The 17792-nt window shown below is 49.4% G+C and overlaps 1 protein-coding gene across 2 annotated transcripts in view; it reads right to left on the reverse strand.

The window, feature by feature from the left end:
* mthfd1b (methylenetetrahydrofolate dehydrogenase (NADP+ dependent) 1b) overlaps nt 1-17792 on the reverse strand; it is a 90054-nt gene that overhangs the window by 45813 nt on the left and 26449 nt on the right. For both annotated transcript variants that reach the window (XM_072494257.1, XM_072494256.1), the window contains exons 8-17: nt 17626-17737; nt 14603-14730; nt 12419-12516; nt 10524-10697; nt 10273-10409; nt 6577-6623; nt 5399-5506; nt 5241-5315; nt 2701-2803; nt 595-671 (exon numbers count right to left, since the gene is read on the reverse strand). In XM_072494257.1, the coding sequence (XP_072350358.1) occupies nt 595-671; nt 2701-2803; nt 5241-5315; nt 5399-5506; nt 6577-6623; nt 10273-10409; nt 10524-10697; nt 12419-12516; nt 14603-14730; nt 17626-17737 (1059 nt within the window). The remainder of the gene's footprint in view (nt 1-594; nt 672-2700; nt 2804-5240; nt 5316-5398; nt 5507-6576; nt 6624-10272; nt 10410-10523; nt 10698-12418; nt 12517-14602; nt 14731-17625; nt 17738-17792) is intronic.

Raw genomic sequence — 17792 nt, forward strand, 5'->3', positions numbered from 1 at the left:
CGGAGAACATGTAACAGTTAAGCTGTGGGCCTGGGGTCAGCTGTAGGCCACACATGGCAAGGACAGCACTAACTTCCTTTTGGGAAGGAAATCTGAACAATCATAACTAGCTTTCATTTTTAAAAAAAATTAATTGAATTTATTAATGTAATTTAAATTCTGCCAGCTGCCTTGGAGGGATTTGAACCCGTGCCCGCACAACATTGGCCTGGGCCCATGGATTATTAGTCCAGTGACATTGTCACTCTGCCCAAGCCTAGCCGCCTCGCCAGATTTAAGGGGAAGCTTTAAGGGGAAGCTAAGTCAATACGAGGTTGAGAGGGATAGAAGGATACTCGGATAGAGTGAGGTGAAGAGGTGTACATCTGCGTGGAGCATAAATGCTGGCATTAGAACAGTTGGGCTGGAGTCCAGTTTCTGTGCTGTCGATGAGATTTATGATGGGACACCCCCTCTTCATGAAATGCTCCACCTATGACTCACCCAGACAGAAATGGACAATTTGGCGGCCGACCCAAGGAGCAGGCTGGTCTCTCTTGAGCCTGCCTTTCACCGTGAGGAGGGTGAGGAGAGGGAAGAAACTAAAAGGCTTACCGTTCTCGTGTATCCCTTCTCGGTACTGGACTGGCCAATCGTGATCTTCCTAAGGAACCTGTCGTTCGTATCCATCACTTGAAAACACAAAATTGGCGTGTGAGAGACACTGACACGGTGAACGAGCATGTCCCAGTGCTGACAAAACATCGCTGATCTACAACGTTAACTCGGTTTCGCTCTGCTCAGTTGCTGCCAGAGCTTTTGAGCATTTCCCCTTCTTATTTATGAATGAACACATCACACTGTGAGGCAGAATCAGTAGCTAAGCCAATGCTCCTCGCAGTAAAATCACAATTTAGGAGCAAGCAGGATTTTTTAAATATATAAATTTAGAGAACCCAACCCCCCCCCCCACCAATTAAGGGGCAATTTAGTGTGGCCAATCTACCTAACCAGCACATCTTTGGGTTGTGGGGGTGAGACCCACGCAGACACGGGAAGAATGTGCAAACTCCACACGGACAGTGACCCAGGGCCGGGTTCGAACCCGGGTCCTCAGCGCCGTGAGGCAGCAGTGCTAACCACTGCGCCATCGAGTCGCCCCAGAAAGCAAGATTCTATCGCAGACTGCAGCAGCGACAGAGTGAGTGAGAAGAAAACCCTGGTTAGATTTCTCTGATTAAGTCCCAAATTTCAGCTCTGGCCACAACAACAACTTGTTTTTTTTAATAGCACCCAAAATCTGATAGATATCCCAAGGAGCTTCACAGGAGTGTATGAAGTGTTATGGGCCAGGGTTTAGGGAACCCCAAAGTGTATCATGGAGATCACCCGATCCACAACATTTAATAGATTGTGGTATGGGGAGCACACGGCCCACTCTACAGGTGTGGTACAGCAAAAATGGAAAAGTATTTTTTAAAGCAAAACAATGTTTATTTTATTAACTCAGTCAACCTTTTTAAAACATAGTGAACATCTTAGCAACCATTAATTCAAATACAACCCCCAAAGAATACAACACGCTAAGTAATCCTTACACTTTCCTTTTAACATCCATAAGACAAAAGACCCTTTTTAACAGAGATCAGGTTTAATTCTCTACTGAGAGCAGTTAGCACTTTGAAATCACCAAATTGATTTGGAGACAGTCTTTAGTTTGCAGAGAGAGATCCTTATGTAGCTCCTTGCTTTGCCTGCAGCTAGCCAGCTCTCAAATCGAAACGAAAACACAGCCTGTAGCAAACAGCCTAAAACGAAAGTAAAAGCAGACAGACAGCCCAGCTTCACCCTCTCGGACATCACTGCAGCTCTCTAATAAACACCCATTCCTTAAAGGTACACCCACTACAGCTATTCGATTAAAAACCCATTTCTTAAAGGTGCTCTCACATGACAGAAGCAAAATCCAATATCGAGCCACAAAAGGAGTTTTTATGTCAGGTGGTCATACGGATAGATCTGAAAGCAGGAAAGTGAGGTGAGGAGGTGGAGGGGTTTAGTGATGGAATTACAGAATTTAGAGCCGAGGCATAGAATGGTTATGGCGCGGAAAGCCACACGGCTCATCAAGTCTGTGCTAGCTCCCTCCAAAGATGATTTGTAGCTAGTTCCACTGCCCAACCCCTGAAATAAATTCCAAGATGAATATGTGACTGGATACAGAGAATGCTCAGATACACATGCCTGGCTACATAAAAAAAAAAAACTAGGATACAGAAAAACCTGCCAGTAAATGGGAAATAGAGGGGAGGCAATAGCCAGGTAAGTGCAGAGTCGCAGTCAGGTGATCTGGTGCAGCCAGGAAGGAGTATCGACAAAATATTGTTCACAGTTAAGGAAGGGTTCAGGAGAGGCAATTGTGCTTCGGGGGGGGGGGGGGGGGGGGGGGGGGGGGGGGAAAGAGGGGGGAGAGAGAGAGAGAGAGAGAGAGAGAGAGAGAGAGAGAGAGAGAGGGGGGGGGAAGGAGAGAGAGAGAGAGAGAGAGAGAGAGAGAGAGAGAGAGAGAGAGAGAGAGAGAGAGAGAGAGAGAGAGAAAAAAAAGAGAGACACACACAATTCTCACACAGCCAGCTGTGTATGAGGCCACCGTATTCACAAGAACATGAATCACATCCAGAAGGTTTCGCTTGAACACACCGCAGGGTAGAAGTGGTTTAATACCTCGTTGCCATGTGATGGTGTCAGGTTGAATATCCAGCCTCACAAAGCTAGCTATTTCTTCATTAGTCAGTGAATTGGGCTTAGTTTTGTTAATTCCAAGTTTCTGGGGAAGGGAAAAACAAAATTGCAGATCAAGAACTGTAATGATTAGCTAGCCAGCTGAGCTGGACATGCGATGAATCACGGTGCAGGTACTGTTAAATGAGGGACAACTGCTCGCACCCAGAGGGCTGTGCCTGGCAGTACCCGGTCTGACTGGACTGAGATGAGAAGTTTCTGTTTTGGCATTCTCTATCCCAGAGCTCAGTCACCTGAGTATTTTCAAGTCCGAGATTGATATGTTCTGGATTAGGGGCATCAAGGGATATGGGGTTATTGTGGCAAGGAGTAGTTGAGGTCAAAGATCCGCTGGGTGGAAGTCTAGGACTAGGCCTGGAAGCGACATAACCAAAAAGACAGCCAGATCTTTCAGGAGTGAAATTAGGAAAAACTTGTACGCAAGTTTGGAACTTGACACTGGATCAACTTTTTGAGTTTAAATCAGCAATTGATAGATTTGTTAACCAAAGGTGTTAAGAGACATGGGGCAAAGTTAATTTATATGGAGTTAGTTCACAAATTAGCTATCTCACTCATTGAATGCCAGAACAGGCTTGAGGGGCTGAATGGCCTCCTCCGATAGGAAAGTAAGTTGCGAAGAGGACTACAAATAGGGAGGCTACAAATGGATATAGGTAGATTAAGTGAGTGGGTAAAAATCTGGCAAGTGGAGTATATGTGTGAAAATGTGAAATTGTCCATTTTCGCAGGAAGAATAAAAGACAAGCTCATTATCTAAATGGTGAGAAATTGCAGAGCTCTGGGCTGGGATTGTCCCACCCGGTGTCGGGTCGTTGAATCCCCGGGGGGGGGGGGGGGGGTGTGGGGGGGCTTGAGAATCGCGCCACGACACCGGCTTGCCGATTCTCGGGCGCCTGCGGGATCGCCGCTACGCCGTCGGGGGCCGTTGAAAGTGCCCCCCCCTCCCCCAGCGATTCTCTGGGCCTCGACGGGCCGAGTTCCCGCCGGTGTGGGTTACGTATGGTCCTACCCGGCGGGACCTCGGAGTTCTGTCTGTGGGGGCCGTCCTGGTGGGGGGTTGGGGGTATCCGACCCGGGGGGGGGGGGGGGGGCTGGGTCCTCCACGGTGGTGTGGCCCGCGATCGGGGCTCACCGATCGGTGGGCAGGGTAGTTGCGTGGGGGCCTATGTTCCTCGGCGCGGAGACGGGAACCCACGCGCATGCGCAAACTCGTGCCAGCCGTGGCAAGCGCATGCGCAAACTCACGCTGCCGGCCGTGGCACGCCGGCTTTCGGCCGCCGGAGCTGCGGAGACCACTCTGGCGCTGTACTAGCCCCCTGGGAAGGGATGGAAAGCTGCCAGGTGAGGCCCGTTGACGCCACTTTTAACAGCGGCGTCAGAACTTGGCCGCAGGATTGGAGAATCCGGGCTCTGAGGTGCAGAGGGATCTGGGTGTCCTAGTGCATGAATCACAACAGGTTGGTATCCAGGTACAGCAAGTAATTAGAAAAACTGATAGAATGGTATTGCTTGTGGTGAGCAGAATTGATTGCTAAAGTATTGAGATTATGATTCAGTTATACAGTTTATTGGTGAGACCACATCTGGTCTCTTAAATAAGGTCTCCTTATTTAAGGAAATGTGTAAATGTGTCAGAAGCAGTTCAGAGAGGGTTTACCAGACTAATACCAGGATTGGGTGGGTTGTTTATGAGGAAAGGTCAGACAGACTCGGCTGGTACCTGCTGGAGTTTTAGAAGAGTGAGAGGTGACGTGATTGAAACGTACAAGATGCTGAGGGGTATTGACCGGGTGGATGGGGGAGGATGTTTCCTCTGGTGGGAGAACCTAGAACCAGTGTTCACTGTTTAAAAATAAGAGGTCGCCCATTTAAACAGATGAGGCAGAAGTTTTTCTCTCAGAGGGTCGTGAACTCTGGAGCTCTCTTCTGCAAGGGGTGGCACGGTAGCACAGTGGTTAGCACAGTTGCTCCACTGCACCAGAGTCCCAGGTTCGATTCCCGGCTTGGGTCACTGTCTGTGTGGAGTCTGCACGTTCTCCCAGTGTCTGCGTGGGTTTCCTCCGGGTGCTCCGGTTTCCTCCCACAAGTCCCGGAAGATGTGCTTGTTAGGTGAATTGGACATTCTGAATTCTCCGTGTGTGTACCCGAACAGGGGCCGGAATGTGGCGACTAGGGGCTTTTCACAGTCACTTCATTGCAGTGTTAATGTAAGCCTACTTGTGACAATATTAAAGATTATTATAAAGGGGTGAAAGCAGAATCTTTAAATATTTATAAGGCAGAGGTGGATAGATTCTTGATGAGCAAGGGGTGAAAGGTTATCAGGGGTGGGCAGGATGCAGATGTGAGGTGACAATCTGATCAGCCATGATCTTATTAAATAGTGGAGCAGGCTCGAGGGGCTGAATGGTCTCCTCCTGCTCCTTGCTCGTGTTCCAATTCTGGTGTTAGACTCGTACCTGCAGTCTCCTCAGCTGAATCTGGCTGAATATCCGGACTCCTTTATTAGAAGGAACCAGGCGATCATACAGAGCCTGCAACAAGAGAAAGGCAGAGCGTCAGATTATTCATTTCCAACGCCGCTGTGTGCAGACAGAGTCTTCGAAGGCAACGATACCTTGTCAGATTGCGTGGCCTCGTGGAACATGCGCGCGTCGATGGCGGCAGCGACCAGGTTGTTGGCTGCAGTGATGGCGTGGATGTCGCCGGTCAGGTGAAGGTTGAACTGCAAGAACAAAAAACACGGAGATAGCTTCGGCAGAAAGCCTACCCGAGACAGGATCAGCTCTCCCTCTGCTCAGCGATGTACCTGATCTCAGTTCTACCAGCAGCTGCGAGGCAGCAAGCAGGAGTGTCTGGATTAAATGTTGTGTCCCTTGGTCAGAAATGCTTCCCAGCACTGGGCATTTCACAAAGCTGAATGTCAACAGGGGGTGGGAAGGGGGAGGGTTCAAAAAAAGGATACAATTTTAAGGAGGGGATGGTGAAGAGGGAAGACCAGGGAAGTTAATGACAAGGAGACAATATTGGGGAGAAAATTAAATGGTGAGGATGAAGATTGCTCAGTGACTTTATAGAGGGGAATATCAGAAGAGAGCTTAGTTGGCTACTTTGGGGTTGGCATCATTTGCAGATTTGGGATTACTCAGCAACCTGGTTACAAGCAGGGCGGCACAGTGGTTAGCACTGCAGCCTCACAGTGCCAGGGACCCGGGTTCAATTCCAGCCTCGGGTAACGGTCTGTATAGAGTTTGCATGTCCTCCAGTATCCGCGTGGGTTTCCCCCAAGCGCAGCGGTTTCCTCCCACAGTCCAAAGATGTGCAGGTCAGGTGGACTGGCTAAATTCCCCCTTAGGGTGGGGTTACAGGAATAGGGTGGGGGATTTGGGTCGGTGCAGACTCGATGGGCCGAATGCCCTCCTTCTGCACGGTAGAGATTCCACGGGAGAGTCACTCCGCTTGCACCTCAACCCTCTCCAAAGATGAAGGAAGACAAACTCTCCCTGGGGCTATTCGGAGCATCACTAGGAAAACTCCTACAACCAGGATCCATCCTTAATGTCTCCTGGGCTCCCAAGGGGGGGGGGGGGATGAAAAGGGTAAAGAAAAAGGAGTTACAGCTACACAAGGGACAGACACAAATTCTGAAAACATGGGGAACATAACAAGTCTTTTATTACAAATATTTCTGTAATTAAAATTGAACCATGAATTTGCCAATTCTTGGAAGAGTGGCTTCTCAGGTACAAGAGATGGAAAGCTGCAAGTCAGCATCCTAACACAGGGATATCTTACCTCTTCCATTGGGATAACCTGGGAATAGCCACCACCTGCTGCTCCACCTGGAACACAGCAACAGACAGATTGCAGTCAATGGGGCCAGTGGTTTCGTAGCTCTGAGATTATTCGATTAAAAGGAAAGGATTTGTCTTCATAAGAAATAGAAACAGTATTAGGCTATTCATTCCTCTGAGCCCACTTCGCCATTTAACATCATGGCTCACAACATCACCATCCCACCCTATACGCATGACCAACAATGCCCTTAGGACACAAAAATCTATCTTTGATATAATGACTGAGGACCGAATATAGGCCTCTGAGGTACAGAATTTCAAAGATTCACAACACAGTGAAGACATTTCATTGAATTCATAGAATTTACAGTGCAGGAGGCCATTCGGCCTATCGAATCTGCACTGGCCCCTGAAAGAGCACCCTACTGAAGCCCACACCTCCACACTACCCCATAATCCAGTAACTCCACCTAATTTTTTTTTTGGATACCAAGGGGCAATTTAGTATGGCCAATCCACCTAACCTGCACATCTTTGGACTGTGGGAGGAAACCGGAGCACCCGGAGGAAACCCACGCAGACACGGGGAGAACGTGCAGTCTAAGCACAGACAGTGACCCAAGCCGGGAATTGAACCTGGGACCTTGGTGCTGTGAAGCAACAGTGCTAACCACTGTGCTACCGTGCTGCCCAAATTTCTCCTCATCCCAGTTCTAAATGGGTAACCCCTTATCCTTCTTCGGTGTAGATTAACTATGAACGTATTGTAGGGTGGCAAAGTGCTTGGCACTGCTGCTGCTCAGCCCCTGGGACCTGGGTTCAATCCCAACCTTGGGTCACTGTCTGTGCGGAGTCAGCACGTTCTCCCCGTGTGTGTGTGGGTTTCCTCCGGGTGCTCCGGTTTCCTCCTACAGTCCAAAGATGTGCAGATTAGGTGGATTGGCCGTGATAAATTGCCCTTCGTGTCCAAAAAGGTTGGGTGAGGTTATGGGGATGGGGCGCTGGAATGGGCCGAGGTCGGGTGCTCTTTCCAAGGGCCGGTGCAGACTCGATGGGCCGAATGGCCTCCTTCTGCACTGTAGGGATTCTAGGAGTGGTTGTTGAAACAGACCCGAGGGGTTGCTCCTCTTTCTATGATCGTGCAGATCCTCTGGAATTCCCCCATTGATTGTCTAGGGTTTAGGTGGATCTCAGATTGTCTGATGGGCAAGCAGAGCTCTCCCTGCTGAAACAAAAGGTCAGGTCACAGTCCGAGGATTCTGCACCCCTCAGCCCCACCCAGTCAGTGATCGTTTTTGTAGAATCTTTAATGCAGGAAAACATCCCAGAGCAGACCAGAGGCGCGATCAAAACTAGCGCAAAGGGTGAATGAAATGCTTGAGTGAGTTTGCCGTTTTCTTCCTGGGGCAGGGATCCAGAACGGTTTCTGATTAATAAACACATTAACAATGCACTTTACGGGACCAACACGCACTTGGAATAATCTGACAGGTACTCAGCACATTCACATCGGACACCCAGAACTGGATGCAGGTTGAGGAAACCTTGCTGAAGAAGCTCGGGATGTTCCGGACATGTTGTTCCGTGTGCCTGACACCACCTCCAGAAGCTCCACTCGGAGCCCGTTTGCAGCAGGAGATTCCCAATAAGGCAGCGGGAATGCTTTCGGGATTGCTTCAAAGTGTTCCTGAAGAGGGCAGAGGAAGGGAACATCAGGCGGGTAGTGTCCAGGCGGTGTTTTACAACAAAACACCAACATGACCGATCGGAACGACGACCGAAAGCTCTTTGTCGGTGGCCTCAGCTTTGATACAGACGAGCAGGCCCTGGAGGCGGTGTTCTTCAAGTACGGCGACGGTGTCGATGCTCGAGTGATCAAAGGTAAGAGCACCATGACATCCCGCGGCTTCGTCACCTTCGGGAACTCGCAGAACGCCATGAAGGCGCTGAACGGATGGACCATGCCGAGAAGAAGTCGGGCGACGGCGGCTACAGAGGAAGCCGTGGGGCGGCGGTGGCTACCGCCGTGGCGGACGAGGCGGCTACGGCAGCTCCAACTACAAGCAATACGAATACAAGGGAAGCGGCAACTCCCGTGGCGGCAACTACCAACGTTACAGCTCCAGATGGGGATAGCGGCCAGCCAGACATTTTCCAGGTCGTCATGATCATCGGTCGCTTAACTGTTTCTGAAGAGACTGTTTTGGGGGGCGAACGCCGTCTAATGTCTTGAATTCAATCTTGCTTATTCGGGACGCTGTCTAACTTCTCCACACCCACACACACCTAGTCTAGAATGGCAGTAAAGGGGCTTTCAATCCAACTGGGGGCCATGTTCTGAAATTTAAGAGCTATTGTTCAAAAGAACCTTCATTAATTCCGCCACAATAACTTAACGTTTATTCAGTTGTTTAAGTAAAAAAAAAAAAAAAAAAAATCACAATTTTTTTCTTTACTATTTGGGTAAGTTGCACTTAGTACGTACTTGCAATTTTATCCTCTGGGTTTTTGCATGCTTTTCCCAGTATTGGGATTCGATGGTGCTGTGCCCTGACATTCCTCGGTTTTTGCTGTGGTGGTTCTAAAATGGCGCATTCACCTTGCGCACAGACTCCATGCTGGAGTCTCCCTCCACAACGTGCTCCCGCCCGCCTGGCTGGCCGCAGTAACCTCCTGGGCCGCCAGGGCAAGCCTTACCTTGGCGCCTATCTTCGTCCAATTTTGGAAGTGGGATTTCTCCCCCCCCCCCCCCTTATTGGGTGGGAGGGTGTCTGTTTCGACTTTTCTTTTCCAAAGAATAACCTGGGATAGCCCCGGTGTTTCTGCCGATTGGGAAAACACTAGCAATTTCGAGATTATCGTGTGTGAACAAATGTTTCTCAAACTTGTGTCTGCTGTTACAGAAAATACCATGCATTAGCGATTGCCGGGCTTTAACAATCTGGGGGAGGAGGGGGGTGGGGTTGTGACACGATCCATCAATTATAATTTTTACTTGCCTAGCATTTTGTGGGTCGTGTTTTAAAAAAAAAAAAATCAGACAGACAAACTGCTTTCTGTGTAACCTTAAAAGACTGGTGCCAACCCAGCTGGAGCGCCACTGTGCTCACTGTTCTTGGTTTGGCCCCTGGTTCATCCAGTAATTAGCCTGCAGTAAAATATTATGCCATCCTATTCTGGACAATACAATATCCTCTCTTTAAACTAATATTGAGTTTTTTAAAATTGCATACTGCTAGGAAGTTGAAAGCTGTTTCTATTGAATTTTCAAGAGTTGCATGGACTGTTTTTGCACAACAAACTTGCCGCTTTGGAGACTGATGTCAAATGAAAAAATAAAGTGTTGAAATGTTCAAAAAAAAGTGTTGCTGAAGTGATCAAACATCCCCACCGACTCCTGGGAGACTCTGGCTTGTGAATGACAAAAATGGAGGCGGTTGATTTGGGAAGGCACCAAACATATTGAGAGACGGTGTTGAAAATGTGTGGAGGTGACGTTGAGGCATCAAGAGGGAGTGCATAAACCTCCAAACAACCCAACTACCCAACCCTCCAACTGCCCTCCCACCCGCTGGACACACTGGACTTACCAGGAATCTCAGAACCCACTGAAGCAGGGCATCCTCGAACCGAGGGACTGCTGAAGGAGGAGGAGGAGGAGGAGTAGGTTGAGGAAGCTAGCGATGGAGATTACCTTTGATGCCAAAGGTTGGGCCTTGCGATGGCTGCCGAACACAAGCGAAAACATTGATGTCCAGGTGGGCGCCAATGGCCTGAGCCAGGCCGATTGTGGTGGTGCTCTTGCCTTCGCCAAGAGGCGTGGGGGTGATGCTGCAATAAAAAAAACGTCATTTTAGAAAGACACCCAATATCTTTTCATCCTCCCCCAGCGTCCCCTCCACAACAAAGGCTTGACTCGGGAGATTTTAAGACCAGTGTACGTACCCTGTGACAACAACATATTTCCCGTCCGGCTGGTCCTTCAGCCGCCCGAGCGTGGAGAGAAGCACCTTTGCCTTTGACTTTCCGTAGAGTTCCACTTCATCTGATAACAAGCCCACTTCCTTAGCCATGCGGCAGATGTGCTTTGGTGTGCCAGACCGTGAAATCACAATGTCACTGGTGGGAAATAACGGGTTTTCAAAATTAAAACAAAACCCAAACATCGGTACCTGGTTTAGCACAGTGGGCTAAACAGCTGGCTCGTAATGCAGAACAATGCCAGCAGCGCGGGTTCAATTACCATACCGGCCTCCCCGGACAGGCGCCGGAATGTGGCGACTAGGGGCTTTTCACAGTAACTTAATTGAAGCCTACTTGTGACAATAAGCGATTATCTCGTACACCTTGCACCGCTGCAGTAACCTTGGATTCTCATCACCGCTAACGGAGATTCTGACACATGCCAGTGGTTACTGGCAGTCCTCCAGCTAGTCACCCAAGTGATAGTGGCTGAGTGGGCAGCACTCTCCCATTTCAGAGTCAGAAGGCGACACGAAGCATCCGCTTTAATTGTTCTGCTAACCCAAGGGTTTCACATGAATCACTGAACGGTTACAGCACAGAAACGGAACTTTCAGCCAAGCTGCCACTGTCCACCCTCTGCAATCTAGTTATTCCCACACCCCCACCCTCCCCACAGAGTAGGTTTCCTCTTCCCTTCTGGTGCTTATCCAATTTTCCTTTGAAAACTGGTTTAGCTCACCTCACCACACTGACAGGCAACGTATTCCTGTTTTTAACCGCTCGCTGCACAAAGACTTTCTCATGTTCTTTTGACAATCACTTTAAAATCTGTGTTCGGTGGTTCCCTATCCATCTGCCACAGGAGACGGTTTTTCCCCATCTACGCTGTGGAGGTCCCGGATTGTTCGAAAGGGGAGCAAACGAGACTCGCTAGTAAATGTATGGATTTATTTGCTTGTACAGAATCCAGTTTCCACTTTAACTTTGATCAAACATGCAGACCTGCACCAAGGACAGGAGCAGCAGATACCTGGGAACCCCACCACCTGCAGGTTCCTCTCCAAATCACTCATCACCCTGGACTTGGAAATATATCAGCCGTTCCTTTACTGTCGCTGGGGCAAAACCCTGAACTCCCTCCCTAACAGCACTGTGGGTGTACCTACAGCACAGGGACTGCAGCGGTTAGCCCAATTGCTTCACAGCTCCAGGGGTCCCAGGTTCGATTCCTGGCTTGGGTCACTGTCTGCACCTTCTCCCCGTGCCTGCGTGGGTTTCCTCCGGGTGCTGCGTTTCCTTCCACACTCCAAAGATGTGCGGGTTAGGTGGATTGGCCACGCTAAATTGCTCTTAAGTGTCCAAAAAGGTTAAATGGGGTTACTGGGATAGGGTGGAGGCATGGGTATGAGTAGGGTGCTCTTTCCAAGGGTTGGTGCAGACTCAATGGGCTGAATGGCCTCCTTCTGCACTGCAAATTCTATGAAGAAGGCAGCTCACCACCATTTTCTCAAGGATGGGGAACCGTTCAGTGATTCATGTGAAACCCTTGGGTTAGCAGAACGATTAAAGCGGATGTTTCGTGTCTCCTTCTGACTCTGAAATGGGAGAGTGCTGCCCACTCAGCCACTATCACTTGGGTGACTAGCTGGAGGACTGCCGGTAACCACTAGCATGTGTCAGAATCTCCGTTAGCGGTGATGAGAATCCAAGGTTACTGCAGCGGTGCAAGGTGTACGAGATAATCGCTTATTGTCACATGTAGGCTTCAATTAAGTTACATTTATGGATGGGGAATAAATGCTGGCCGAGCCAGGGACACTCACATCGCATGGAAGAATAAAGTAAATAAGAGCGGAGAGAGCTCGCACACCTACCTGGGCACCGGCTCCACACGGTTAAGCTTTGTGTAGTGAATGGGCCACTTGCCCGGCTTGCTCTTCTCCAAGTAGCGTTTTGCACCCGCCACCGTGTTCTGTCACAGAGTCAAGAATACCATTTCCATCAACACAGGAAGTTCTGCACTGTGGTCTTTTCTTTTGTAAAGGTCTACCCTGACCACCCTCCTCTTCAAACGGTGTCACAGGAAACAGCAGCCTCCCAATACCCCACCCGGGAAGCCCACTCATCTTGAGAGCCCAGTGAGGTGCGACAGGCCACCTGCGAGATTCGTGCCTCACCACACACGTACAGACAGACGCAGTACCCCGCAGGCTCAGAGGGCCGAAACCAGCCATCAGCTGTACACTGGAGATCCCTTCTGGGACTATCCGAGATTGTAGGCTCGAAACTTCAAGACGCAGTTTACTCAACCACAGAGTGAACAGAGCAGGCACAAGCACTTGTCCGTAAGACAGGTGTAGGCCATTTGGCCCCTCGAGCCAATAATAGGCAGGGTTCTGAGGAAGGACCAGGGAGTGGGGCTAATAGACTTTCTACCAGCTAGTACAGACACAAAGGGCTGAATCTGTGCTTGGTGCTTTTATGAACATGCCCGTATCCTTCTCTTCAGCTACTGCTCCTTGTTGCTGAATGTACTCTCAGCTGCCAGTGCACTCTGCTATCCACTCCAACTGGACAACTCAAAAACTAACTCTAGCTAGAACAACTCCATTGGAAGCACAGACCGTTAATAGGCATGCACAGTATTGGTACAATGCAGTTGTTCTAGGTTGGGTAGGAGAGAGGAATGAATGGCGGGTGGGTGGGGGGGGGGGGGGGGGGGGGGGGTGGGGGGGGGGGGGGGGGAAGGGAAACAATAAACTTCTGGGCCCAGTGCAGATGCGATGGGCCTTCCCTGTGCTGTAGACCTCTTTTGACTCTCCGAGCTGTGCCAGCACTCTAGCATTTGCCCAGTGCTGGGCAATGATGATGGCGATTGAAATTGTGCGTCAGGGCAGTGGCGATATCTGCACCACAGGAGAGGGAGTAGAGTTAGTCGGAAAGTCGCCGAGAAATTAGCGGCTCAATTAGGCGGTGCCCTGGGTTGTTACAGTACAAATACTGGATACTCCAGAGGATAGGTCGAGTGATCAATAACGTCTTGCAAGACAATGTCTATCAGAGGTTATGATGTTTTGCAATACAAAGTGTTGTGGGGAACTTTACCTACACGGCTTTCATTAAACATCAGCACAGAAACAGGTCTTTCAGCACAACCGATCTGGTCTAAACCGGTGTTTACGCTCCTCACCAGCCTCCTCCCATTCTATTTAATTCATTTAACCCTTAGAAGCAGAACTTCCTAATCTTTTCTCCCTCATGTGCACGGTATGGCACGGTAGCACAGTGGTTAGTACTGTTGCTTCACAGCGCCAGGGCTCCAGGTTAGATTCTCGCTTGGGTCACTGTCTGTGCGGAGTCTGCACGTTCTCCCCGTGTCTGCGTGGGTTTCCTCCCACAGTCCAAAGATGTGCTGTTAGGTGAATTGGACATTCTGAATTCTCCCTCTGTGTACCCAAACAGGCGCCGGAATGTGGCGACTAGGGGATTTTCACTGTAACTTCATTGCAGTGTTAATGTAAGCCTACTTGGAGGCAGCACGGTGGTGCAGTGGTTAGCACTGCAGTCTCACGGCGCTGAGGTCCCAGGTCCGATCCTGGCTCTGGGTCACTGTCCGTGTGGAGTTTGCACATTCTCCCCGTGTTTGCGTGGGTTTCGCCCCCACAACCCAAAGATGTGCAGAGTAGGTGGATTGGCCACGCTAAATTGACCCTTAATTGGAAAAAATGAATTGGGCACTCTAATTTGTTTTTAAAAAAGTAAGCCTACTTGTGACAATAATAAAGACCATTCTATTTTGTGTGTTCATCCAGCTTCCCCTGAGTTATTTGCACCAACCACTCCCTGGTAGCGTGTTCCACATTCTCACTACTCTCTGGGTAAAGTTTTTAAACCGCTGCCTCGTGTCGTCTCCGTGAAGGAGCTAGAGTCTACGCGATTGCCACAAATAAACCGTGAATTTCACTCTGGGCTTGCACACTGGCCCTCGCAGAGGTGGCCGATTCTCTCCCTGAACCAATCTCTCCCAAAGGTCAGATTAATAAGATGAGCGGACTCACGGCCATCAGCATACAGACAGTCATCGGTCCCACTCCACCAGGCACAGGGGTGATGTACGAAGCTACCTGCTTGGCCTCACTGTAAGCCACATCGCCAACCACACGCTTTCCACTTGCCTTTGTGCTGTCTGAAACCAAACAGTGGGCAAAGTTACATCAACATTGGTACTAGTGAGGGGAGAAGATAACCAGGACTCGCGGGATTCATACAATTAATAACTGACACTCAACTGTGAGGAATGTAAGAAGTCATATTTTTTGCAGTAATGTTACTAAAACCTGGCTAAAATACATAGACAGTATAACTACTACAGCGGCAATTAAGGTGTCATAAAAGTGAGATAATCATTGATTTGCAAGTGAAGTGTTCCACTAATAGATCTGGGGAACTATTTACTTGATTACAGATAGCTAGCTAATGGAATATTGTTTAAGTTTGAAGGACCCCTTGGGTGCAGATAATTTATGAGGGGTATTGAGTTTGGTCCTGGCTAAACAATTCAAGGGACATCTTGCAAGAAGATACAAGAGAATGCCTTGTGCTTTGGGTACAGATGATATTGTTAATGGGAGGAGCCAGGACTGTCTCAAGAGTCAGTAGGTCGTAGAACTCTCATCTGAACAGAGGTGTTTCAGTTTGGTCCGTAAATAATTATTTACAGTGCAGAAGGCCATTTGGCCCATCGAGTCTGCACAGGCCCTTGGAAAGGGCACCTTACAGCCCATGGCTCCACCCATAACCCCACCTTACCTTTTGAACACTAAGAGGCAATTTAGCATGGCCTATCCACCTAACCTGCACATCTTTGAACTGTGGCAGGAAACCGGAGCACCTGGAGGAAACCCACGCAGACACGGGGAGAACATGCAAACTCCACACAGTTGGCCGAGGCCAGAATTGAACCCGGGTCCCTGGAGCTGTGAGGCAGCAGTGCTAACCACTCTGCCACCGTGCTGCCCACTAGGTTCTTTCTGCAAAGATTCTTCACAGAGAAAAGTAAAACCTTGGTTATTAACTTTATTAATGAGCGGCATTTAATAGGTATTGATTTGCTTAATTGGAATATAGTGGCAGGTTTACGAAGTAAGGTTTCTTCTTTTACTTGAGTACTGTTATAACTGTAAACTGCAAAACTTTTTCCTTATTGCTAATGTGGATAATTCTGTGATGAATGAAGGTGCGTTTAAACATTAAAGATACTTTTTGGTCAGTGTTATCACTTCTGTGGAGCAGCAGCAAATTGAAAATAGTTGGGTTCCCATCTGGGATCAAAAGAACATAAGAACTAGGAGCAGGAGTCGGCCACCTGGCCCCTCGAGCCTGCTCCACCATTCAATGAGATCATGGCTGATCTTTTGTGGACTCAGCTCCACGTTCCGGCCCGAGTACCAAAAAACTATTTATCTTGATCCGAACACAATCGAGGCAGAGTGGGGAGCAGTCCTGCCTGAGCCAGAAGTGCCAGGTTAGAGTCCCACTCCAGAACCCGGTGGCCAAGGAATGTGCGTTCATAACAGGGGCAAATTGGTTGATTATCAATCTACAAATCCTTCCAACACACACTCAAGAGCCGAGGGGCGTTTCAGGGGAAGCTTGAAAAATAAACGAGGGAGAAAAGAGGCAGGATATACATTTGGTGAGGAATGGGAGGAAGCTCATGTGGAGCATAAACGTCAGCTTGGGCCAGTTTGGCCAAATAGCCCGTTTCTGTGTAATTCTATTTAACTTCGGGATAAGGATTGGCTCTAAGGGCTGGGTCGGTCGGGCTGGGGTGCGAAGTGGGGCTGGGCACGTGCTGCGGCTGGACGAGGCGCCGCCCTCCGGGGCGGTGGCGACTCTGGACGCGCGCCGGGCCCTTCCTGTGGATCGCGGTGCTCATCGGACTCCTCGGCAGGCGAGTGGCCTCGGCCGGCACCTAGCTGAGTCCACAAAGATCAGCCATAATCTCATTGAATGGCGGAGCAGGCTCGAGGGGCCAGATGGCCGACTCCTGTTCCTAGTTCTTATGTTCTTAACAGCGCCATTTGTTTATGTAGTGCCATCAACTCAGTAAAACGTCCCAAAGTGCTCCATGGGACATTGGCAGGCTGGAGGAGGTTTCAGAGGTGATGCAAGGGAGGGATTTAAGAACTTTAGGATGTAAATCGAGGCGCCGCTGGGTTGAAGTCGGTGTCAGTCGGTGCGCAGAGCGATGGGTGAATGGGACTTGGTGCAACTTAGAGCAGGGGCAGCTGAGTTTTAGATGAGCTCAAACGCAGAGATACAAATTCATGGATTAAGAAATTTATGCAACTAGTATGGCTACTATTTGCGAAGATCCTTCTGGCATCCTAGCCAATTTCTCAATCAACATCAGAAAGAGAGATTATCTGGTCATTATTTAACTGCTGTTTGTGGGAGATTGCGGTGCACAAATTAGCTTCTGTGTTTCCTGAATGACAACAGTGACTATGCTTCAGAAGTACTTACATGGCTGGGAAGCACTTTGGCGGTGCCCTGTTTCCATTCTAGATGTGCAAGATCTTTCTATCTAATGGGCCATGAAGAAGGAGGTGGAGGTAGTTTAGAGAGAGCTCAATGGCCCTCAGGGGCTGGTTTAGCACACTGGCTAAATCACTGGCTTTTAAAGCAGACCAAGGCAGGTCAGCAGCACGGTTCAATTCCCGTACCTGCCTCCCCGAACAAGCGCCGGATTGTGGCGACTAGGGGCTTTTCACAGGAACTTCATTTGAAGCCTACTTGTGACAATAAGCGATTTTCATTTTCATCACTTCACCAAAAGGGAAGGAGAGCAGATCCCTGGCTCGAGAGCTGCCCCACTCACAGGGCAACTATTGTCCTCTCTGCTCAAAGACCTGCGGCCCCAGGATTGTCCAGCCGAGTTGCCAGAGGACACGCAGGTCACCAACTCCAGCGGACGTCATCGTTGCTTCGGGGGACTGACGGTGATGACCGAAGAGAAGTAAACCCCCCCCCCACACACACACACAAATTATTTTCACACCCAGACCCCTGCCCTCACCGGGAATGTGGTTTATCCCACAGTCGATGACGACAGCTCCAGGTTTGATCCAATTTCCTTTCACCATTTCAGCTTTTCCAGCTCCAACCACCAGAATGTCCGCCCTCCCAACCTAAAGACAAAGATAGAGCTTTCAGATCGGGAGCATGGGGTGAAAAATCATGCAG

The sequence above is a fragment of the Scyliorhinus torazame genome, chromosome 2, assembly GCF_047496885.1.
Source record: "Scyliorhinus torazame isolate Kashiwa2021f chromosome 2, sScyTor2.1, whole genome shotgun sequence".
Taxonomy (NCBI): domain Eukaryota; kingdom Metazoa; phylum Chordata; class Chondrichthyes; order Carcharhiniformes; family Scyliorhinidae; genus Scyliorhinus; species Scyliorhinus torazame.